The 24,714-nt window shown below is 56.0% G+C and overlaps 1 protein-coding gene across 5 annotated transcripts in view; it reads left to right on the forward strand.

Moving 5' to 3' along the window:
• adam15 (ADAM metallopeptidase domain 15) overlaps window positions 1-22,361 on the forward strand; it is a 107,556-nt gene extending 85,195 nt beyond the window's left edge. For 2 of the 5 annotated variants that reach the window (XM_078204976.1, XM_078204977.1), the window contains exons 19-25: window positions 1,023-1,161; window positions 5,573-5,632; window positions 9,937-10,045; window positions 12,013-12,093; window positions 14,403-14,483; window positions 20,678-20,823; window positions 21,384-22,361. In XM_078204976.1, the coding sequence (XP_078061102.1) occupies window positions 1,023-1,161; window positions 5,573-5,632; window positions 9,937-10,045; window positions 12,013-12,093; window positions 14,403-14,483; window positions 20,678-20,823; window positions 21,384-21,447 (680 nt within the window). In that variant the 3' untranslated portion in view covers window positions 21,448-22,361. The remainder of the gene's footprint in view (window positions 1-1,022; window positions 1,162-5,572; window positions 5,633-9,936; window positions 10,046-12,012; window positions 12,094-14,402; window positions 14,484-20,677; window positions 20,824-21,383) is intronic. The other 3 variants (XM_078204980.1, XM_078204979.1, XM_078204981.1) reach the window with 3 other exon arrangements.
• Window positions 22,362-24,714: the final 2,353 nt, after the last annotated feature.

Below are 24,714 nucleotides of genomic sequence, written 5' to 3' on the forward strand. Positions count from 1 at the left end.
GGAATACTGTGCACAGTTCTGGTCACCCTATTATAGAAAGGATATTATTAAACTAGGAAGAGTGCAGAAGAGATTTACTAGGATGCTACTGGGACTTGATGGTTTGAGTTATAAGGAGAGGTTGGATGGACTGGCACTTTTTTCTCTGGAGCGTAGGAGGCTGAGGGGTGATCTTATAGAGGTCTATAAAATAATGAGGGGCATAGATCAGAGAGATAGAATCATAGAATCCCTACAGCGCATTTGGCCCATCGAGTCTGCACCGACCACAATACCACCCAGGCCCTATTCCCATAACCCCACATACTTGCCTTGCAAATCCCCTGACACTAAGGGGCAATTTAGCACGGCCAATCCACCTAACCTGCACATCTTTGGACTATGGGAGGGAACCGGAGCACCCGGAGGAAACCCACGCAAACACGGGGAGAATGTGCAGACTCCGCACAGACAGTGACCCGAGCCGGGAATCGAACCCGGGTCCCTGGCGCTGTGAGGCAGCAGCGCTAACCCACTGGGCCACCGTGCCACCGTCAACATCTTTTCCCAAAGGTAGGGGAGTCTAAAACTAGAGGGCATAGGTTTAAGGTGAGAGGGGAGAGATACAAAAGGGTCCAGAGGGGCAATTTTTTCACACAGAGGGTGGTGAGTGTCTGGAACGAGCTGCCAGAGGTAGTAGTAGAGGCGGGTACAATTTTGTCTTTTAAAAAGCATTTAGACAGTTACATGGGTACGATGGGTATAGAGGGATATGGGCCAAATGCAGGCGATTGGGACTAGATTAGTGGTTAAAAACTGGGTGGCATTGACAAGTTTGAATGGACCTACCTTACATCAAGTTGCTCTTTCTGTACACCCTAGCTATGACTGTAACACTACATTCTGCACCCTCTCCTTTCCTTCTCCCCTATGTACTCTATGAACGGTATGCTTTGTGTAGCGCGCAAGAAACAGTACTTTTCACTGCATCCCAATACACGTGACAATAATAAATCTAATGAATTTTTTTACCCCATTCACAGGTAATCGTGCCTTGCTGGTAGCATTGTTAGTGATCTTTCTACTGGTTGTCCCTGCTGTGATCTACCTCTGCTACATCAAACGGGATCAACTCCGAGCAAAGATCCAGAAACTGGGCAAGGGAAACTCCCAGAGGCACAGGTAAGACGGCATCAATTGTCAGACAGAATCCATGCAGGGCATCCCAGAAATCTGGAGCGTCAGGACAGCGTGGGGCTGTCCCGGACTCTGGGCAGAGTGAGATTTCTCCAGCATCGCAAGCGAGACACCCCTCACTCACTCCTCGTGACAGTGGGGTCCACCCACATCCTCCGAGAATTCCCTTCCTCCTGTATCAATCCCCAAACTAATCCCACTGCCCCGCTCTCTCCCCATAGCCCTGTATCAATCCCCAAACTAATCCCACTGCCCCGCTCTCTCCCCATAGCCCTGTATCAATCCCCAAACTAATCCCACTGCCCCGCTCTCTCCCCATAGCCCTGTATCAATCCCCAAACTAATCCCACTGCCCCGCTCTCTCCCCATAGCCCTGTATCAATCCCCAAACTAATCCCACTGCCCCGCTCTCTCCCCATAGCCCTGTATCAATCCCCAAACTAATCCCACTGCCCCGCTCTCTCCCCATAGCCCTGTATCAATCCCCAAACTAATCCCACTGCCCCGCTCTCTCCCCATAGCCCTGTATCAATCCCCAAACTAATCCCACTGCCCCGCTCTCTCCCCATAGCCCTGTATCAATCCCCAAACTAATCCCACTGCCCCGCTCTCTCCCCATAGCCCTGTATCAATACCCAAACTAATCCCACTGCCCCGCTCTCTCCCCATAGCCCTGTATCAATCCCCAAACTAATCCCACTGCCCCGCTCTCTCCCCATAGCCCTGTATCAATCCCCAAACTAATCCCACTGCCCCACTCTCTCCCCATAGCCCTGTATCAATCCCCAAACTAATCCCACTGTCCCGCTCTCTCCCCATAGCCCTGTATCAATCCCCAAACTAATCCCACTGCCCCGCTCCCTCCCCATAGCCCTGTATCAATCCCCAAACTAATCCCACTGCCCCACTCCCTCCCCATAGCCCTGTATCAATCCCCAAACTAATCCCACTGCCTCGCTCTCTCCCCATAGCCCTGTATCAATCCCCAAACTCACCCCACTGCCCCGCTCTCTCCCCATAGCCTTGTATCAATCCCCAAACTAATCCCACTGCCCCGCTCTCTCCCCATAGCCCTGTATCAATCCCAAAACTAATCCCACTGCCCCGCTCTCTCCCCATAGCCCTGTATCAATCCCCAAACTAATCCCACTGCCCCACTCTCTCCTCATAGCCCTGTATCAATCCCCAAACTAATCCCACTGCCCCGCTCTCTCCCCATAGCCCTGTATCAATCCCCAAACTAATCCCACTGCCCCGCTCTCTCCCCATAGCCCTGTATCAATCCCCAAACTAATCCCACTGCCCCGCTCTCACCCCATAGCCCTGTATCAATCCCCAAACTAATCCCACTGCCCCGCTCTCTCCCCATAGCCCTGTATCAAACCCCAAACTAATCCCACTGCCCCGCTCTCTCCCCACAGTCCTGTATCAATCCCCAAACTAATCCCACTGCCACGCTCTCTCCCAATAGCCCTGTATCAATCCCCAAACTAATCCCACTGCCCCGCTCTCTCCCCATAGTCCTGTATCAATCCCCAAACTAATCCCACTGCCCCGCTCTCTCCCCATAGTCCTGTATCAATCCCCAAACTAATCCCACTGCCCCGCTCTCTCCCAATAGCCCTGTATCAATCCCCAAACTAATCCCACTGCCCCGCTCTCTCCCCATAGCCCTGTATCAATCCCCAAACTAATCCCACTGCCCCGCTCTCTCCCCATAGCCCTGTATCAATCCCCAAACTAATCCCACTGCCCCGCTCTCTCCCCATAGCCCTGTATCAATCCCCAAACTAATCCCACTGCCCCGCTCTCTCCCCATAGCCCTGTATCAATCCCCAAACTAATCCCACTACCCCACTCTCTCCCCACAGCCCTGTATCAATCCCCAAACTAATTCCACTGCCCTGCACTCTCCCCATAGCTTGGTATCAATCCCCAAACTAATTCCACTGCCCTGCGATCTCCCAATAACCCTTGATCAATCCCCAAACTAATCCCACTACCCTGCTCTCTCCCCATAGCCCTGTATCAATCCCCAAACTAATCCCACTGTCCCGCTCCCTCCCCATAGCCCTGTATCGATCCCCAAACTAATCCCACTGCCACGCTCTCTCCCAATAGCCCTGTATCAATCCCCAAACTAATTCCACTGCCCTGCACTCTCCCCATAGCTTGGTATCAATCCCCAAACTAATTCCACTGCCCTGCACTCTCCCCATAGCTTGGTATCAATCCCCAAACTAATCCCACTGCCCCGCTCTCTCCCCATAGCCCTGTATCAATCCCCAAACTAATCGCACTGCCCTGCTCTCTCCCCATAGCCCTGTATCAATCCCCAAACTAATCCCACTGCCCCACTCCCTCCCCATAGTCCTGTATCAATCCCCAAACTCATCGCACTGCCCCACTCTCTCCCCATAGCCCTGTATCAATCCCCAAACTAATCCCACTGCCCCACTCCCTCCCCATAGTCCTGTATCAATCCCTAAACTCATCGCACTGCCCCACTCTCTCCCCATAGCCCTGTATCAATCCCCAAACTAATCCCACTGCCCCGCTTTCTCCCCATAGCCCTGTATCAATCCCCTAACTAATCCCACTGCCCCGCTCTCTCCCCATTGCCCTGTATCAAACCCCAAACTAATCCCACTGCCCTGCTCTCTCCCCATAGCCCTGTATCAATCCCCAAACTAATCCCACTGCCCTGCTCTCTCCCCATAGCCCTGTATCAATCCCCAAACTAATCCCACTGCCCCACTCCCTCCCCATAGTCCTGTATCAATCCCCAAACTAATCCCACTGCCCTGCTCTCTCCCCATAGCCCTGTATCAATCAACAAACTAATCCCACTGCCCTGCTCTCTCCCCATAGCCCTGTATCAATCCCCAAACTAATCCCACTGCCCCACTCCCTCCCCATAGTCCTGTATCAATCCCCAAACTCATCGCACTGCCCCACACTCTCCCCATAGCCCTGTATCAATCCCCAAACTAATCCTACTGCCCCACTCCCTCCCCATAGTCCTGTATCAATCCCTAAACTCATCGCACTGCCCCACTCTCTCCCCATAGCCCTGTATCAATCCCCAAACTAATCCCACTGCCCCGCTTTCTCCCCATAGCCCTGTATCAATCCCCTAACTAATCCCACTGCCCCGCTCTCTCCCCATTGCCCTGTATCAAACCCCAAACTAATCCCACTGCCCTGCTCTCTCCCCATAGCCCTGTATCAATCCCCAAACTAATCCCACTGCCCCACTCTCTCCCCATAGCCCTGTATCAATCCCCAAACTAATCCCACTGCCCCACTCTCTCCCCATAGCCCTGTATCAATCCCCAAACTAATCCCACTGCCCCACTCTCTCCCCATTGCCCTGTATCAATCCCCAAACTAATCCCACTGCCCCGCTCTCTCCCCATAGCCCTGTATCAATCCCCAAACTAATCCCACTGCCCTACTCTCTCCCCATAGCCCTGTATCAATCCCCAAACTAATCCCACTGCCCCACTCTCTCCCCATAGCCCTGTATCAATCCCCAAACTAATCCCACTACCCCGCTCTCTCCCCATAGCCCTGTATCAATCCCCAAACTAATCCCACTGCCCTGCTCTCTCCCCATAGCCCAGTATCAATCCCAAACGAATCCCACTGCCCCACCCTCTCCCCATAGCCCTGTATCAATCCCCAAACTATACAGACAAAACATGCCGTTCATAGAGTACATAGTTTTGATTTATTATTGTCACGTATGTTGGGATACAGTGAAAAGTATTGTTTCTTGCGTGCTATACAGACAAAGCATACCGTTCATAGAGAAGGAAAGGAGAGGGTGCAGAATGTAGTGTTACAGTCACAGCTAGGGTGTAGAGAAAGATCAACTTAGTGCGAGGTAGGTCCATTCAAAAGTCTGACAGCAGCAGGGAAGAAGCTGTTCTTGAGTCAGTCGGTACGTGGCCTCAGACTTTTGTATCTTTTTCCCGACGGAAGAAGGTGGAAGAGAGAATGGCCGGGGTGCGTGGGGTCCTTGATTATGCTGGCTGCTTTTCCCCGAGGCAGCGGGAAGTGTAGACAGAGTCAATGGATGGGAGGCTGGTTTGTGTGATGGACTGGGCTACATTCACAACCCTTTGTAGTTCCTTGCAGTCTTGGGCAGAGCAGGAGCCCAGACCAAGCTGTGATACAACCAGAAAGAATGCTTTCTATGGTGCATCTGTAAAAGTTGGTGAGAGTCGTAGCGGACATGCCAAATTTCCTTAGTCTTTTGAGAAAGTAGAGGCGTTGATGGGGCTTTCTTAACTATAGTGTCGGCGTGGGGGGACCAGGACAGGTTGTTGGTGATCTGGGACACCTCGAAACCCATTGGTCAATCCCTCTATCTTCTTGTCCCACAATGCAGTGCGACAGGAGGCTATCGACTTGGCGCCTTGCGGGAGCGGGAGTCCCGGGAGGAAGAACGGTAAAACTTTCGCCCTGCCTGTCTCTCGCTCTGCCTCAGTCGCTTGCTTCCGTTAACCCCCACCCCTTCCTCTCTCTCTCTCTCTCTCTCTCTCCCTCTCCTTCTGCCCTCTTCCAAGGCCGAACTTTCAACTTGGAGCCAAGCTTGGGCTTGCGAGGGAGCTGCATGATTTTCGGGGCTGTTCTCCTCTATCCTCGGAGGTGCTTCCCGCGGGACTCGTGCTGGAGAATTCCCCTATTTCCCTCCCTTCTCCAGGAGCCCCCCTCGAGCTGGGAGGAGCCACTAATCTTCGCTCCCCCATTCCATTCCAGACGGATTCCTCCTCTCTACCAGATGCTGGGTGGAGAGTGATCCCACACCTCTCCCCCCCGCCCCCGGCCCCTCCGCAGGGAAGGTCGGTGCTGAGGGAGCGCCGCACTGTGGGAGGGTCGGTGCTGAGGGAGCGCCGCACTGTGGGAGGGTCGGTGCTGAGGGAGCGCTGCACTGTGGGAGGGTCAGTGCTGAGGGAGTGCCGCACTGTGGGAGGGTCAGTGCTGAGGGAGCGCCGCACTGTGGGAGGGTCAGTGCTGAGGGAGCGCCGCACTGTGGGAGGATCAGTGCTGAGGGAGCGCCGCACTGTGGGAGGGTTAGTGCTGAGGGAGAGAGTCCCAGAGTCTCAGCACCTTCTGAGAGAGAACATTCCTCTCCATCTCCGTCTGAAACGGGTTCTTTTTAAACACTGACCCCCCCTCGTTCTAGATTCTCCCACAAGAGGAAACATCCCCCCCTGTCGAGACCCCCCTCAGGACTTTCGACCGAGTCGCCTCTCGCTCTGCTAAACTCCCAGCGGATACGACCCTAACCTCTCCGACCTTTCCTCATCAGACCACTCGCTCCGACCCTGGTGTTAGTCTGGGAAACCTTCTCCAAACGGCTTCCAACACATTGACATCTTTCCCTTAAATCCGGAGATGGATCCTGTTCACAATATTCCAGATGTGCTCTCGCCAACGCCCTGGTACAACTGGAGCGTAACCTCCCTCCTCCTGTAATCAGTTCCCCCTCACAACAACATTCCATTCACTTTCCCAATCGCATATCAGTCTCGTCCAAACCCAACTCAATCTCGGACTCCAGTTTGAACGGGTGGGACTCACCCTCGCTGAGTTACTCCTCACACCATGTCCAGGAACTGACCAGCTCGATCTTCCAGCTCGGTCGGACAGAATCCCAGATTTCCTCCAGGGAAGAGGCATTTCGGCCCAACAGCACAGTACTGACCCACTTAGGCCCTCCCCTCTGCTCTATTCCCATAGCCCCACGCAATTTAGCATGGCCAATCCACCTAACCTACACATCTTTGGACACTAAGGGCAATTTAGCATGGCCAATCCACCTAACCTACACATCTTTGGACACTAAGGGGCAATTTAGCACGGCCAATCCACCTAACCTACACATCTTTGGACACTAAGGGGCAATTTAGCACGGCCAATCCACCTAACCTGCACATCTTTGGACACTAAGGGCAATTTAGCATGGCCAATCCACCTAACCTGCATATCTTTGGACACTAAGGGCAATTTAGCATGGCCAATCCACCTAACCTACACACACATCTTTGGACACTAAGGGACAATTTAGCATGGCCAATCCACCTAACTCGCACATCTTTGGACACTAAGGGACAATTTAGCATGGCCAATCCACCCAACCTACACATCTTTGGACACTAAGGGACAATTTAGCACGGCCAATCCACCTAACCTACACATCTTTGGACACTAAGGGCAATTTAGCATGGCCAATCCACCTACCCTACACATCTTTGGACACAAAGGGGCAATTTAGCACGGCCAATCCACCTAACCTGCACATCTTTGGACACTAAGGGCAATTTAGCATGGCCAATCCACCTAACCTGCACATCTTTGGACACTAAGGGCAATTTAGCATGGCCAATCCACCTAACCTGCACATCTTTGGACACTAAGGGACAATTTAGCATGGCCAATCCACCTAACCTACACATGTTTGGACACTAAGGGACAAGTTAGCATGGCCAATCCACCTAACCTACACATCTTTGGACACTAAGGGGCAATTTAGCATGGCCAATCCACCTAACCTGCACATCTTTGGACACTAAGGGCAATTTAGCATGGCCAATCCACCTAACCTACACACACATCTTTGGACACTAAGGGACAATTTAGCATGGCCAATCCACGTAACCCGCACATCTTTGGACACTAAGGGCAATTTAGCATGGCCAATCCACCTAACCTGCATATCTTTGGACACTAAGGGCAATTTAGCATGGCCAATCCACCTAACCTACACACCTTTAGACACTAAGTGGCAATTTAGCATGGCCAATCCACCCAACCTACACATCTTTGGACACTAAGGGACAATTTAGCACGGCCAATCCACCTAACCTACACATCTTTGGACACGAAGGGCAATTTAGCACGGCCAATCCACCTAACCCGCACATCTTTAGACACTAAGTGGCAATTTAGCATGGCCAATCCACCTAACCCGCACATCTTTAGACACTAAGTGGCAATTTAGCATGGCCAATCCACCTAACCCTCACATCTTTGGACACTAAGGGCAATTTAGCATGGCCAATCCACCTAACCTGCACATCTTTGGACACTAAGGGCAATTTAGCACGGCCAATCCATGTGCTCCAGTTTCCTCCCACAGTCCAAAGTGTGTCGGATTGTAGATGTGTCGATGTGTTGAATTGCCCCTTTGTGTCCAAAGATCACAGAATCCCTACAGTGCGCAAGGAGGCCATTCGGCCCATCGAGTCAGCACTGACCACAATCCCACCCAGGCCCTATCCCCGTAACCCCACGCATTTACCCTGCTGATCCCCAGACCCTCGCGTCAATTCAGCCTGGCCAATCCAACTAACCCGCACATCTTTGGACTGTAGGTGTAGGTGCAAGATGTAGACTTGCAAGTGAGGTGGATTGGCCATGCTAAATTGTCCCTTAGTGTCCAAAGATGTGCAGGTTAGGTGGATTGGCCGTGCTAAATTGTCCCTTAGTGTCCAAAGATGTGCAGGTTAGGTGGATTGGCCGTGCTAAATTGTCCCTTAGTGTCCAAAGATGTGCAGGTTAGGGGGATTGGCCATGCTAAGTTGCCCCTCAGTGTCCAAAGATGTGCAGGTTAGGTGGATTGGCCGTGCTAAATTGTCCCTTAGTGTCCAAAGATGTGCAGGTTAGGGGGATTGGCCATGCTAAATTGCCCCTTAGTGTCCAAAGATGTGCAGGTTAGGGGGATTGGCCATGCTAAATTGCCCCTCAGTGTCCAAAGATGTGCAGGTTAGGGGGATTGGCCATGCTAAATTGCCCCTCAGTGTCCAAAGATGTGCAGGTTAGGGGGATTGGCCATGCTAAATTGCCCCTCAGTGTCCAAAGATGTGCAGGTTAGGGGGATTGGCCATGCTAAATTGCCCCTCAGTGTCCAAAGATGTGCGGGTTAGGGGGATTGGCCATGCTAAATTGCCCCTTAGTGTCCAAAGATGTGCGGGTTAGGGGGATTGGCCATGCTAAATTGCCCCTTAGTGTCCAAAGATGTGCGGGTTAGGGGGATTGGCCATGCTAAATTGCCCCTTAGTGTCCAAAGATGTGCGGGTTAGGGGGATTGGCCATGCTAAATTGCCCCTTAGTGTCCAAAGATGTGCGGGTTAGGGGGATTGGCCATGCTAAATTGCCCCTTAGTGTCCAAAGATGTGCAGGTTAGGTGGATTGGCCATGCTAAATTGCCTCTTAGTGTCCAAAGATGTGCGGGTTAGGTGAATTGGCCATGCTAAATTGCCCCTTAGTGTCCAAAGATGTGCAGGTTAGGTGGATTGGCCATGCTAAATTGCCCCTTAGTGTCAGGGGGATTAGCAGGGTAAATATGTGGGGTTACGGAGATAGGGCCTGGGTGGGATTGTGGTCGGTGCAGACTCGATGGGCCAAATGGCCTCCTTCTGCACTGTAGGGATTCTATGGCTGCAGGAAGGACGGTTGACGCTGATGGCCACGGATTGGTCGAATTAAGAGTGCGGACCTCAATGCGGGGGTGGGTGCTGGGTGGGGTTGGGGGGGAGGTTTGCGGGGGAGGGGGGGAAGGGTGGGGGGTGGGGTGGAAGGGTCGGCAAGGGCGGAAATTGAAAACCCTTCCAACTGTGGCCGCCGTTTTTTGTGAAGTGAATGTAACACCATTGCTGGGCGGGAGGGGAGGGTGGTTGTGGGTGCGTTCGTACTTTGACCTTTACCCTCTGCCCCTCTGCATCCCCCCCCCCCCGCTTCCTCCTGCAGGGATTCCCGGACGGAGAACGGGATCCGGCCCCCATCTGCCAACCGACTGCGTTACAAACCTCCGGAGTGGCTCCAGCAGGCAGAGTTGAGACCGGCCCAGTCCGCCAAGGTAATTCCAGATGTTGTTAGTTGTTAACTCCGCCCCTTTAACGCCCCCCCCCCCCCCTCCCCCCTCGGCCCCTAGGGGGGAGGGCGGCGGGGAACCCTCGTTTCGGGGTTAAAGACAACCCCCAGTCCTGCCACCGTCTGGAAGGACACGGGGGGGGGGGCAGCAGACACATGGGGAACACCCACCACCTGCAAGTTCCCCCTCCGAGCCACTCACCATCCCGACTGGGAAATATATCGGCCGTTCCTTCACTGTCGCTGGGGTCAAAATCCTGGAACTCCCTCCCTAACAGCACTGTGGGTGTACCTACCCCACACACGGGGACTGACTGATGTCCAATAACAATCCCAGAACTCCCTCCCTAACAGCACTGTGGGTGTACCTACCCCACACACGGGGACTGACTGATGTCCAATAACAATCCTGGAACTCCCTCCCTAACAGCACTGTGGGTGTACCTACCCCACACACGGGGACTGACTGATGTCCAATAACAATCCCGGAACTCCCTCCCTAACAGCACTGTGGGTGTACCTACCCCACACACGGGGACTGACTGATGTCCAATAATAATCCCGGAACTCCCTCCCTAACAGCACTGTGGGTGTACCTACCCCACACGGGGTTCAAGATGGCGGTGACTACTACCAGGGCCTGGCCAGCGATGGATACAAAACGACCCTTTTCCACTTTGTCACGCGTGTGGCCCGTTTCGAAGGATTGAGGAGGTAGCAATTCGAGGGGTCAAACGACAGGGCAGGGAGAGGGGCGGCCATCTTGGAAAAGTGTCCCCTCAACCCGGGGCAGGGACGGTGGGTTTGACGGGTCGCCGTTCGAGCCTGAGGCCTCCCTGGACCGTCCTACGTCGTGGGGGGTGCTGGGGCCCCGGTTCCCAGTAGGCCTGGGGCCTAGGTCGTACCTCAGAGTGGGCGCCACAGAAGCGTCAAGGGGAGCTACCCTGCAGTGGGAATGATCTGGGGTGTTCCTGGGGGGTGGAAGGGGGGGGGGGAGCTGGTCGGGCCTGTGTGGGGAAGGGCTAGCCCCAGGCCGGTGTGGGCCGAATGGGCCTCCTGGGGGATGAAGTTTCTCCTGCAATGTGCCGTGAGTTCTGGGGGGGGTACCTGGCTCCGAATGGGGGAAACGGGCGGTCAGGGGAGGATAGGAAAATGGACGGATGCCGTAAATATAACGGTGGGGATTGGGGGAATGCCTGACTGTAGCGTCATATCACGGGTCCGTAAATATCACGGAGGTGGTTGAGGGGATGTCTGGCTGTTGCGTCACGTCACGGATCCCTAAATATTATGGAAGGGATTGAGGGAATGCCTGGCTGTAACGCCACATCTTCATGGATCCGTAAATATCGCGGAAGGGGGTTGAGGGAATGCCTGGCTGTAACGCCACATCATCATAGATCCATAAATATCGCGGAAGGGGGTTGAGGGGATGCCTGGCTGTAACGCCACATCATCATAGATCCGTAAATATCGCGGAAGGGGGTTGAGGGGATGCCTGGCTGTAATGTCACGTCACGGATCACGGCACCCCCTGATGGTGGCAGCACTCCCTCAGCTGTCCGACGCACTGCTGCGTCCTCAGATGCGAGGACTCGGGCCCAGGGATGGGGAACTGGAACGTGCCGTGCCCAGCGGACGTTGGTGGGGGCGGTGGGGGGGGGCTCATCTGTGTCCAGGGCTCCTGATTTCATTGGCGTCCATCCATTGACCCTTAACCCTGCATGCCAACTCATGCTTGCTCACGGCATGGTAACCAATGTTCGCCCATCACCCACGTGCCACCCTGCTCCGCGATCATCCATCATCTTGGCGCGGCTTTTGACTGACTAACCTTCTCTGTGCCGCCCTCCTCCCCCCTCCTCTCCCTCTGTGTGTCTCCTCTTTCTCTTCCACTCCTCCCCCCCCCCCCCCCACCATTCCCCTCTCTCTCTTTTTTTTCCCCCCTCGCAGTCTGCCCCTCCATCATCGCTCTTACGGCCTACGCCGCCTGCAAAGGCTCTACCTCCAGACCCTGTGGTCAAAGCAAGCCAGGTAACCGCCGTGCATCGTGGGAGATGTGGCCAATGTCGGGGGAGGGGGAGGGAGGGAGGGTGACTCGTTGTAATCCGGGGTGGGGAGGGAGTGGGTTGCAAACCGTGCGAGGGTGGGCTGGGGGGGAGATGGGGAACAGGGGCGAGGAACGACCAAATTTCTGGAATATTCCATTGATGAGGGGCCACACTCCCTCTCTCTCCCCCACTCTCTCTCCCTCTCCGCCCACTCCCCAGTTGAATGCGCTGCACCCGTTCTCCCGTCCAAACTGGCCGGAATCATTTTTTCCCCAACTTGAATTGGGATCTGCCCCCTCCCTTCCACCGCCCCCCCCCCCGGCCCCCCCCACCTCCTCCCCATCATCTTCACCAGGATGCATGTCCTGCGTTACGTGGGAACAAAACCAGTCAACGGGATGCCATCCAAGCGGGATTTTGTCATAAATCAAAGAACAAAGAAAATTACAGCACAGGAACAGGCCCTTCGGCCCTCCAAACCTGCACCGACCATGCTGCCCGACTGAACTAAAGCCCCCTACCCTTCCGCGGACTGTATCCCTCTATTCCCATCCTATTCATGTATTTGTCAAGACGCCCCTTAAAACTCACTACCGTATCCGCTTTCACTCCCTCCCCCGGCAGCGAGTTCCAGGCACCCACCACCCTCTGTGTAAAAAAACTTGCCTCGTACATCTCCTTTAAACTTTCCCCCTCGCATCTTAAACCTGTGCCCCCAAGTAATTGACTCTTCCACCCTGGGGAAAAAGCTTCTGACTATCCACTCTGTCCATGCCTCTCATAATCTTGTAGACTTCTATCAGGTCTCCCCTCAACCTCCGTCGCTCCAGTGAGAACAAACCAAGTTTCTCCAACCTCTCCTCATAGCTAATGCCCTCCATACCAGGCAACATCCTGGTAAATCTTTTCTGTACCCTCTCCAAAGCCTCCACATCCTTCTGGTAGTGTGGCGCCCAGAATTGAACACTATATTCCAAGTGTGGCCTAACTAAGGTTCTATAAAGCTGCAACATGATTTGCCAATTTTTAAACTCAATGCCCTGGCCGATGAAGGCAAGCATGCCGTATGCCTTCTTGACTACCTTCTCCACCTGCATTGCCACTTTCAGTGACCTGTGTACCTGTACGCCCAGATCCCTCTGCCTATCAATACTCTTAAGGGTTCTGTCATTTACTGTATATTTCCTATCTGTATTGGACCTTCCAAAATGCATTACCTCATATTTGTATGGATTAAACTCCATCTGCCATCTCTCTGCCCAAGTCTCCAACTGATCTATATCCTGCTGTATCCTCTGATGGTCCTCATCGCTATCCACAAATCCACCAACCTTTGTGTCATCCGCAATCTTACTCATCAAACCAATTACATTTTCCTCCAAATCATTTATATATATTACAAACAGCAAAGGTCCCAGCACTGATCCCTGAGGAACGCCACTTGTCACAGCCCTCCATTCAGAAACGCACCCTTCCACTGCTACCCTCTGTCTTCTTTGACCGAGCCAGTTTTGTATCCACCTTGCCAGCTCACCTCTGATCCCATGCGACTTCACCTTCTGCACCAGTCTGCCATGAGGGATCTTGTCAAAGGCCTTACTGAAGTCCATGTAGACAACATCCACTGCCCTACCCTCATCAATCATCTTCGTCACTTCCTCGAAAAACTCGATCAAGTTCGTGAGACGCGACCTCCCCTTCACAAAACCATGTTGCCTCTCGCTGACATGTCCACTTATTTCCAAGTGGGAATAAATCCTGCCACTTTCAGTGACCTGTACGCCCAGGTCCCTCTGCCTATCAATACTCTTAAGGGTTCTGCCATTTATTGTACATTTCCCATCTGTATTAGACCTTCCAAAATGCGTTACCTCACGCTTGTCCGGATTAAATTCCATCTGCCATCTCTCTGCCCAAGTCGCCAACTGACCTATATCCTGTCATGTCCTCTGATGGTCCTCATCGCTATCCGCAAATCCACCAACCTTTGTGTCGTCCGCAAACTTACTCATCAAACCAGTCACATCTGGATTGATTATTGACTGTCCCTTTGACCCCCCCCCTTGCCCTGCCGAAGATTCTTGTCCCATCAGCCTTAGCGACGGTGAGAGGTGTCCGCCATTTTTTTTGTTGCCCATTTGGCCTGTCCCGTGGCGGGGTGAGGGGACCTTCTTTTTGAGGGGGGGTTATTCGTGAGCGGGCGTCCGGGCCGGTGGGGGGGGAGGGGGGTTCCGACGCATTGCCACGGCGACCGCGGTGTCTTAACCCTTCTTTTGCTTGTCTCCCGCTCAGGCCCAGCGACAGGGCCTGCCCGGAAGGCCGCCTCCCCCGTCGACGCCCCTCCCTGCTGATCCCGTGCCAAAGAGCGGTCAGGTAACACACACGGTGGCGGGCGTCGCTCTTGGTGAGAGGCTTTGGGGGTGGGTGGGGGGGTGAGGTCCATCAATCCTGGATTGATGGGGTGGATGGAATCTAAGAGGGACCACCCCCCGCCCCCCCCGCTCCCACCTCCGACCAATCCGGGCCTTAGGCCTCAAGCCTTCCGTCCAGTTTAGCCCCCACAGAGAATCTGATTCTTAACTCCTACATTAATTTCCCCGTTACCCTCCCCACCCCACTAACCGATCTTGGGTTCAGTTTTTCCAGTTCAACCCTCCCCCTCCCCCTCCCCCTCCCCCTCCCCTCCCCCTCCCCCGGCCTCCATTTCTGAGCGAATCGAGACTAGGCCTCAAATACAAAATGGCCGCCAGAACAACAACAACAACTTACATTTAGCAAGCACCTCAGAAAACGACCTTTCATTGGAGGATGCATCAAAGCAAAAAACGATTGGACTCGGGAGATACGTGGACCTATCAGCGACAGGCAACCAAAAATAGGGTTGAAGGGGACGGTTTTTAAGGAGGTTACTGGAGGGAGAGAGAGGGAGAGACAGAGAGAGAGACACAGAGAGACAAGGGCTGGAGGAAGTTACAGAGATAGGGAGGGGGATGTAGGGGGCTGGAGTAGGTTACAGAGATAGGGAGGGGGGTGTAGGGGGCTGGAGGAGGTTACAGAGATAGGGAGGGGGGTGTAAGGGCTGGAGGAGGTAACAGAGATAGGGAGGGGGTGTAGGGGCTGGAGGAGGTTACAGAGATAGGGAGGGGGTGTAGCGGCTGGTGGAGGTACAGAGTTAGGGAGGGGGTGTAGGAGCTGGAGGAGGTTACAAAGGGAGGGGGGTGTAGGAGCTGGAGGAGGTTACAGAGGGAGGGGGGTGTAGGGGCTGGAGGAGGTTACAGGGATTGGGAGGGGGTGTAGGGGCTGGAGGAGGTTACAGAGATAGGGAGGGGGCGTAGGGGCTGGAGGAGGTTACAGAGATAGGGAGGGGGTGTAGGGGCTGGAGGAGGGTGCAGAGACAGGGAGAGGGGTGTAGGGGCTGGAGGAGATTACAGAGATAGGGAGGGGGTGTAGGGGCTGGAGGAGGTTACAGAGATAGGGAGGGGGTGTAGGGGCTGGAGGAGGTTACAGAGATAGGGAGGGGGTGTAGGGGCTGGAGGAGGTTACAGAGATAGGGAGGGGGTGTAGGGGGTTGGAGGAGGTTACAGAGATAGGGAGGGGGTGTAGGGGCTGGAGGAGGTTACAGAGATAGGGAGGGGGTGTAGGGGCTGGAGGAGGTTACAGAATTAGGGAGGGGGTGTAGGGGCTGGAGGAGGTTAGAGAGATAGGGAGGGGGTGTAGGGGCTGGAGGAGGTTACAGAATTAGGGAGGGGGTGTAGGGGCTGGAGGAGGTTAGAGAGATAGGGAGGGGGTGTAGCGGCTGGAGGAGGTTACAGAGATAGGGAGGGGGTGTAGGGGCTGGAGGAGGTTAGAGAGGGGGTGTAGGGGCTGGAGGAGGTTACAGAGATAGGGAGGGGGGTGTAGGGGCTGGAGGAGGTTACAGAGATAGGGAGGGGGGTTTAGGGGCTGGAGGAGGGTGCAGAGACAGGGAGAGGGGTGTAGGGTGTTGAAGGAGGTTACGAATGATTATAAAACTTAGGCATAGCCAGAAACTGGAATGAAACATGAGAATTTTCAACGATCACTGATTTAACTACTAATTAAATTCATCCCAGCTTCATTAATATTGTCATTTATAACCTACTAACGTTCTAGAACTTTGTGTGTCTGTTTCTTCACAGAATTGGGAAGGTTAAGGGGGAGATTCCCCCCCCAGAATGGGAGCAGGGATGAGGAGGAGAGGTGGTGGGCTTCAATTCACGCGGAGAGAGACCGGGAGAAGCTGTGATCGTTCCCTGTTACTGAGGCCTGCTGGAGCCTGAGGCCTACTAGAGCCCGAGGCCTACTGAGGCCATCTGAAGCTTCAGGGCTACTGGAGCCTGAGGCCTACTGAGGCCATCTGAAGCTTCAGGCCTACTGGAGCCTAAGGCCTACTGCTTCATGAGGCCTTGTGAGGCCATCTAAAGCTTCAGGCCTACTTGAGCCTGAGGCCTAGTGCAACCTGAGGCCTACTGAGGCCATCTGAAGCTGCAGGCCTACTGGAGACGGAGGCCTACTGCTTCATGAGGCCATCTGAAGCTTCAGGCCTACTGGAGTCTGAGGCCTACTGCAGCCAGGGATAGGGGCCAATTTTTCAAAGGATTCAGGGTGAAACATCAAGGGTGAGGGGTGGGGGTTCAGTTCAGGCGGAGAGAGACTGGGAGAAGCTGGGATAGTTCCCCTCGGATTGGAGAAGGTTCGGGGGGGAGATTTAATCGAGGCAGCATTCAGAATCACGGAGGGAGGAGTGGGGGAGGGGGGGTTTGGATGGTGTGAATGAGGAGAAAGTGTTTCCCACTGGGCAGGAGGAAGAGGGGGGGTAACCAGAGGGGACACAGATTGGAGAGAATTGGGAAAAGTACCAGAGCGGGTGAAACGGGAGAAAGGGAGAATTTTGATGGAAACGCAGCGAGCTGTTTGATCCGGAAGGCGCTGCCTGAAAGGGCGCTGGAAGCAGATTCACCAGGAACTCTCAAAAGGGGGGAATTGGAGAGGCCTAGACATGGTGGCACAGCGGTTAGCACTGCTGCCTCACAGCGCCAGGGACATGGGTTCGATTCCCAGCTCGGGTCACTGTCTGTGTGGAGTCTGCACGTTCTCCCCGTGTCTGCGTGGGTTTTCTCCGGGTGCTCCGGTTTCCTCCCACAGTCCGAAAGATGTGCAGGTTAGGTGGATAGGCCATGCTAAATTGTCCCTTAGTGTCCAAAGATGTGAAGGTTAGGTGGATTGGCCGTGCTAAATTGCCCCTTAGTGTCCAAAGATGTGCGGGTTGCGTGGATTGGCCATGCTAAATTGTCCCTTAGTGTCCAAAGATGTGAAGGTTAGGTGGATTGGCCATGCTAAATTGTCCCTTAGTGTCCAAAGATGTGAAGGTTAGGTGGATTGGCCATGCTAAATTGTCCCTTAGTGTCCAAAGATGTGCAGGTTAGGTGGATTGGCCATGCTAAATTGCCCCTTAGTGTCCAAAGATGTGCGGGTTAGGTGGATTGGCCATGCTAAATTGCCCCTTAGTGTCCAAAGATGTGCAGGTTAGGTGGATAGGCCATGCTAAATTGCCCCTTAGTGTCCAAAGATGTGCGGGTTAGGTGGATTGGCCATGCTAAATTGCCCCTTAGTGTCCAAAGATGTGCGGGTTAGGTGGATTGGCCGTGCTAAATTGTCTCTTAGTGTCTGGGGATTAGCGATGTAAATGCATGGGGTTATGGGGATAGGGCCAGGGTGGGATTGTTGTCGGTGCAGGCTCGATGGGCTGAATGGCCTCTTTCCGCACTGTCGGTATTCTATGATATGATAAGGGGCTGGGAGAGCGAGGGGGGGGACATATTGGATCAATCTTTCCATGAGCTAGCACAGACTAGATGGGCCCAATTGTCTCCTGCTGAGCTGTAGACCTCTATATTGACTATCCAATACCGGAATTTGGAAATGGGCCTTGGCCCTGTTCGAGCGGGGGATACGGTGGGGATTCTGATTCCGGTCCTCGTTGCCAGTGTGGGTGTGTCCGATTCCAGTGTCCGCGATCCCAGAATCCCGGGACTGATAGAAGAAAAGACTTACTCACCGGAATGACGTCAGTAAGGTGGGGGGGAGGTGGGTGTCTGTCAGACCAACCGTACGCGTCTGGGTTCACCCCTTCCCCCATTTCGGGACGTACTTTAGCCCCAAACCTGAGGCTGTTTGACCGTTCTCTACTCTAGAATGTTTGCCCAGGCGGTAAATTGGTTTGTTTCTGCATCGCGGGGGAGGGCTGAGGGTGAAGGGGGTCCCGCATTCTTTTCCAAGGGTGTTAGACTATCATTTCCCCGCTGGAGATGAATGATCCGGGTATGTATCTGCCTTTTCAATCTAGGCCTCTGGAGGATGCGCTGAGGCCTAGTCCTCTGGCGGACACAGTAAGGCCTAGTCCTCTGGTGGACACAGTGAGGCCTAGTCCTCTGGCGGACACAGTGAGGCCCAGTCCTCTGGCGGACACAGTGAGGCCTAGTCCTCTGGCGGACACAGTGAGGCCTGCTCCTCTGATGGACACAGCGAGGCCTGCTCCTCTGGCGGACACAGTGAGGCCTAGTCCTCTGGCGGACACAGTGAGGCCTAGTCCTCTGGCGGACACAGTGAGGCCCAGTCCTCTGGCGGACACAGTGAGGCCCAGTCCTCTGGCGGACACAGTGAGGCCAAGTCCTCTGGCGGACACAGTGAGGCCTGCTCCTCTGGCGGACACAGTGAGGCCCAGTCCTCTGGCGGACACAGTGAGGCCCAGTCCTCTGGCGGACACAGTGAGGCTTGCTCCTCTGGCAGACACAGTGAGGCCCAGTCCTCTGGCGGACACAGTGAGGCCTGCTCCTCTGGAGGACACAGTGAGGCCTGCTCCTCTGGCGGACACAGTGAGGCCCAGTCCTCTGGCGGACACAGTGAGGCCTGCTCCTCTGGCGGACACAGTGAGGCCTGCTCCTCTGGCGGACACAGTGAGGCCTAGTCCTCTGGCGGACACAGTGAGGCCTAGTCCTCTGGCGGACACAGTGAGGCCTAGTCCTCTGGCGGACACAGTGAGGCCTGCTCCTCTGGCAGACTCGCTGAGGTCTGGTCCTCTTGGACTTGTTTTGCACCGGCAAGGTTGACAGTCTGTCCTCGTCATGTGACCTCGATAGGTTCCCCCGTCGCCCTCCCAATTTGACATTATTTTCCAACCCCACACCCACATCTTGAGCCTTTTCTCTCTCCCAAACTGGACCACCCTTGTCCCGAACCCGGTTTTGGGACATACAGGCCTAGCCATTCCCACCAGCGGGTCAGGCCCAGGGCCTAGCTCTGAGTGCCTAGGCCCAGAGGCCAAGGGTCATGCACTCTGACCCTGGTCGCTTGCTGACGTGGAGGGCAGCGAGATGAGACGGTGTGACCCCCCCCCCACCCCCACTCCGCACGTCCCTCCCCTTCCGCCTCCCCCACCCAGGGTCAAAATGGTGACCAATCCCAGGATAATGACCAATCCCCAGCCTGATTAGGGCCCATGAGGATTCTGATTGGCTGTGGTACTGTTGGTCGCTCCTGATTGGCTGTGGGATAGAATCTGATTGGGGCTTGTGTTTGGTGATTGGCCGTGCCACAGACTGTGTCTGTTACGTCCTTTCTGATTGGCTATGCCAGGGACCATGCCTGTTACGCCCTCTCTGATTGGCCGTGCCACAGACTCTGTCTGTTACGCTCTCTCTGATTGGCTGTGCTGCAGACTCTCTCTGATGCACTCTGATCGTGTCACACACTCCTCATTAACACCTCCTCTGATTGGTTCCGGCACTTATTGGCTGAGGGGGCATTGGCGACTGACTCCGCCTCGGTTTGTTGGGGGAGGGAGGGGGAAGTGGCGGGGAGGGAGGGGGGGGGGGTGGGAGTGGCGGGGGAGGGGTGGGAGTGGCAGGGAGGAAGGGGGGAAGTGGCGGGGGGGGAAGTGGCGGCGGGGGGGAGTGGCGGGGAGGGAGGGGGGGAGTGGCGGGGAGGGGGGGAGTGGCGGGGAGGGGGGGAGTGGCGGGGAGGGAGGGGGGAGTGGAGGGAGGGGGGAGTGGCGGGGAGGGGGAGTGGCGGGGAGGGAGGGGGGAGTGGCGGGGGGTGGGAGTGGCGGGGGGTGGGAGTGGCGGGGGGGGGTGGGAGTGGCGGGGAGGGGGGGAGGGAGGGGGGAGTGGCGGGGATGGGGTCAGTGGCGGGGAGGGGGGGGGAGTGGCGGGGAGGGGGGGGGGGTGGTGGGGAGGGAGGGGGGGGAGTGGCGGGGAGGGAGGGGGGAGGGAGGGGACGGAGGGGTGGGAGTGGCGAGGAGGGAGGGGGGGAGTGGCGGGGAGGGAGGGGGGAGTGGCGGGGAGGGAGGGGAGCTGAGGCTGTTCTGAAACCACAGCTTGGCCGCATGCGAGGCGGTGTGCGGGGGGGGGGAGAACAGTGAGGGCACATTTGCCCCTCAGTAGACTGTGAAACAAGGAGGCGAATGACAGCCTGTGGGATGAATGGAGGGAGGGAACAAATGCGAAATAACCTTTTCTCTCCCATTCCCCCCCCCCCACTTCTGTCTGCAGCCCCCACTGCCCAGAAAGCCCCCTCCCCCGAAGAAGGCACTCCCCACCGATCCCGGCGCGCGTGCTGTCTGTGGGACTGTGGCCATGCAGCCCGAGCACCCGAGGGTGTCGTTCTATGCGGAGCAGGATTCCCGGCCTCCCTCCAGGTGGGTGACCCTCTGAGTGCGCGGCGCCACCTACACCCCCATGCCCCCAGAACGCCTGCCCCGCTGAACCGCCCCCTGGCTAGATGGTACCGAGGATGCGATGCGCCATTTCATCCCAGCACCCAAATCTTGCCCACGCCAAAGGTACCCTCCCCCGCATTCTCCTACACATACCCCCGCGCACCCCCACCCCGCCATCCGCAGCCGGTGAGGGGATGAGTTGCCACGCCCTACCCGGTCCCGATGGGCATCGCCCGTCGCTGGTTGGACGTTGGCACGACTGGCTACCCACTGCCAAATCTAATTAGCGGGTAACTTGGGGATCCCAGAGTACACGGTGCAATGGATCCCCATCTCCGACCTGACCTCCCCCCGACCCCGCCGACCGTCAAGGGCCCCCTTGCCGTGGAGATGTCTTCGGGGCCTAGGCTGGCCAGGGAATGTTCCAGAAAACCGGCGTGTCGGTTGGACGTGCGCGCGCCGTGAAGCTTTGTGATTGGCGGTCTAACCTTTCCAATTCTTCTCTCCATCCCTTCCCCCCCAACCCGACCCAACTACAGGCCTGCCCCTCCCCCACCAGGAAAGAAGCCTCCCTTACCCCCCTTACCCTTCGTCAACGCATGACGCATCGCCCCCCTGCCCCCTCCTCAGCCCGGGGAGGAGGGGGGTGGGGCCAACGGTGAGACCATGCCAGCCTCTTAACTTCGATCGACCAGATGGGAAAATGGACGTCCCGGGGGGAAAAGGGGGTGGGGCGGGGTGGTTTGGGACGGGGAGGAGGGGGAGGAGAGATTCCCGGGAGTGGATCATCGAGCGCCCACCTCCACCGCCCCCAACAACCATTCCTTCTCCCCCTTCGAGCCCAGCCGACCTTTGACCGCCCCAACCTCGGGAAGCCACCTTGGCTTGGCGCCTTCTGGAAGGAAGACTTGTGATGGCGGCCGTGAAGGAGACATCTTCCCCAACCCCGGGGGCGCTGAGGAACGGCGATCGTGGAATGGGATTGGTGATACTTGGCGGGGCTGAGAGGCGGGCCAGGATGACATCACCGGGGGACCGTGCGGGAAGGAGTCACACAGGTTCGGAGAGCGGAATGGCGACAAATTTCATCCTGATGTGAAGGACGGTTGAGCCAATTCCAAAATGGACTCCGTGCGTGGTTGACTGAGGAATGTCAAAGGTCTGATTATTCTCTATACACGAATCGGGGAGGCCATTCAGCCCCTCTGCCCAATTGCACACTCCAAGGCTGATTCTTGGTCATCATCAGGCCATTCCCACTCCAAATGTCTGTGGGAGCGCCGTAATGTGGGAGGGTCAGTGCTGAGGGAGCGCCGCACTGTGGGAGGGTCAGTGCTGAGGGAGCACCGCACTGTGGGAGGGTCGGTGCTGAGGGAGCGCCGCACTGTGGGAGGGTCAGTGCTGAGGGAGCGCCGCACTGTGGGAGGGTCAGTGCTGAGGGAGCGCCGCACTGTGGGAGGGTCAGTGCTGAGGGAGTGCCGCACTGTGGGAGGGTCGGTGCTGGGGGAGAGCCGCACTGTGGGAGGGTCAGTGCTGAGGGAGCGCCGCACTGTGGGAGGGTCAGTGCTGAGGGAGCGCCGCACTGTGGGAGGGTCAGTGCTGAGGGAGCGCCGCACTGTGGGAGGGCCGCACTGTGGGAGGGTCAATGCTGAGGGAGCGCTGCACTGTGGGAGGGTCAGTGCTGAGGGAGCGCCGCACTGTGGGAGGGTCAGTGCTGAGGGAGCGCCGCACTGTGGGAGGGTCAGTGCTGAGGGAGCGCCGCACTGTGGGAGGGCCGCACTGTGGGAGGGTCAATGCTGAGGGAGCGCTGCACTGTGGGAGGGTCAGTGCTGAGGGAGCGCCGCACTGTGGGAGGGTCAGTGCTGAGGGAGCGCCGCACTGTGGGAGGGTCAGTGCTGAGGGAGCGCCGTGCTGTGGGAGGGTCAGTGCTGAGGGAGCACCGCACTGTGGGAGGGTCAGTGCTGGGGGAGCTCATTTGCTGTCTGTGGGATCTTGCTGTGCACAAATTGACAATATATGACAATGGAGAGGCCACTCCTATTAAAAAAAAGTATCATCATTGGCTGAGGAAGGTTTTGGGAGCGGGGGTGGGGAGTGTATTCTGAGGGGGGGAGTCACTAGGGTCAGTTTTCGGTGGGTGGGTATCACTGGGGGTCGGGGGGGTTCTCTGGGTGGTGACGATCCCTCGGTCTTCGATGACGGATTCTCGGAGGTGACACTCGAGGCCCTCGCTCTGCACTGTCGCTTCTGAATGTCCGGCTCCCCCTCGGAAGGGGTGCCTGGAGTCCCCTTGAAACCTCGACTCTCTCCCCCACCCCGGGGTCAGCGCTCCCCTCAGCGTGAGGGGGGACTGGGGAGTTAACCACCCCCCCCTTTCCCCTCTCCCCTCCACTCAATACACTTCCCCACAGCAGTCAATTAAACGGGGGGGGGGGGGCTGGGCTGGTGATGACACTGGACAGCTCAGGGTCAGAGGTCAGGGGTCGAGGGCTCTGCAAAAGTGTATGAGTGTGTGTGTGTGGGAGAGAGTGAGAGAGTGTGGGAGAGAGTGAGAGAGTGTGGGAGAGAGTGTGTGTGTGTGAGAGAGAGAGAGTGTGTGTGAGAGAGTGTGTGTGTGAGAGAGAGTGTGTGTGTGTGAGAGTGTGTGTGTGTGAGAGAGTGTGTGTGAGACAGAGAGTGTGTGTGGGAGAGTGTGTGTCTGAGAGAGAGAGAGTGTGTGTGTGTGAGAGAGAGTGGGTGTGAGACAGAGAGTGTGTGTGTGGGAGAGTGTGTGTCTGAGAGAGAGAGAGAGAGTGTGTGTGTGTGAGAGAGAGAGAGTGTGTGTGAGAGAGTGTGTGTCAGAGAGAGAGAGTGTGTGTGTGTGGGAGAGTGCGTGTGTGAGAGAGTGCGTGTGTGAGAGAGTGCGTGTGTGTGAGAGTGCATGTGTGAGAGAGTGCGTGTGTGAGAGAGTGCGTGTGTGAGAGAGTGCGTGTGTGAGAGAGTGCGTGTGTGAGAGAGTGCGTGTGTGAGAGAGTGCGTGTGTGAGAGAGTGCGTGTGTGAGAGAGTGCGTGTGTGAGAGAGTGCGTGTGTGAGAGAGTGCGTGTGTGTGAGAGAGTGCGTGTGTGAGAGAGTGCGTGTGTGAGAGAGTGCGTGTGTGAGAGAGTGCGTGTGTGAGAGAGTGCGTGTGTGAGAGAGTGCGTGTGTGAGAGAGTGCGTGTGTGAGAGAGTGCGTGTGTGAGAGAGTGCGTGTGTGAGAGAGTGCGTGTGTGAGAGTGCGTGTGTGAGAGTGCGTGTGTGAGAGTGCGTGTGTGAGAGTGCGTGTGTGTGAGAGTGCGTGTGTGTGAGAGTGCGTGTGAGAGTGCGTGTGTGTGAGAGTGCGTGTGTGTGAGAGTGCGTGTGTGAGAGAGTGCGTGTGTGAGAGAGTGCGTGTGTGAGAGAGTGCGTGTGTGAGAGAGTGCGTGTGTGAGAGAGTGCGTGTGTGAGAGAGTGCGTGTGTGAGAGAGTGCGTGTGTGAGAGAGTGCGTGTGTGTGAGAGAGTGCGTGTGTGTGAGAGAGTGCGTGTGTGTGAGAGAGTGCGTGTGTGTGAGAGAGTGCGTGTGTGTGAGAGAGTGCGTGTGTGTGAGAGAGTGCGTGTGTGTGAGAGAGTGCGTGTGTGTGAGAGAGTGCGTGTGTGTGAGAGAGTGCGTGTGTGTGAGAGAGTGCGTGTGTGTGAGAGAGTGCGTGTGTGTGAGAGAGTGCGTGTGTGTGAGAGAGTGCGTGTGTGTGAGAGAGTGCGTGTGTGTGAGAGAGTGCGTGTGTGTGAGAGAGTGCGTGTGTGTGAGAGTGCGTGTGTGTGAGAGTGCGTGTGTGTGAGAGTGCGTGTGTGAGAGAGTGCGTGTGAGAGAGTGCGT

The sequence above is a fragment of the Mustelus asterias genome, unplaced genomic scaffold (genome assembly GCF_964213995.1).
Source record: "Mustelus asterias unplaced genomic scaffold, sMusAst1.hap1.1 HAP1_SCAFFOLD_538, whole genome shotgun sequence".
Taxonomy (NCBI): Eukaryota; Metazoa; Chordata; class Chondrichthyes; order Carcharhiniformes; family Triakidae; genus Mustelus; species Mustelus asterias.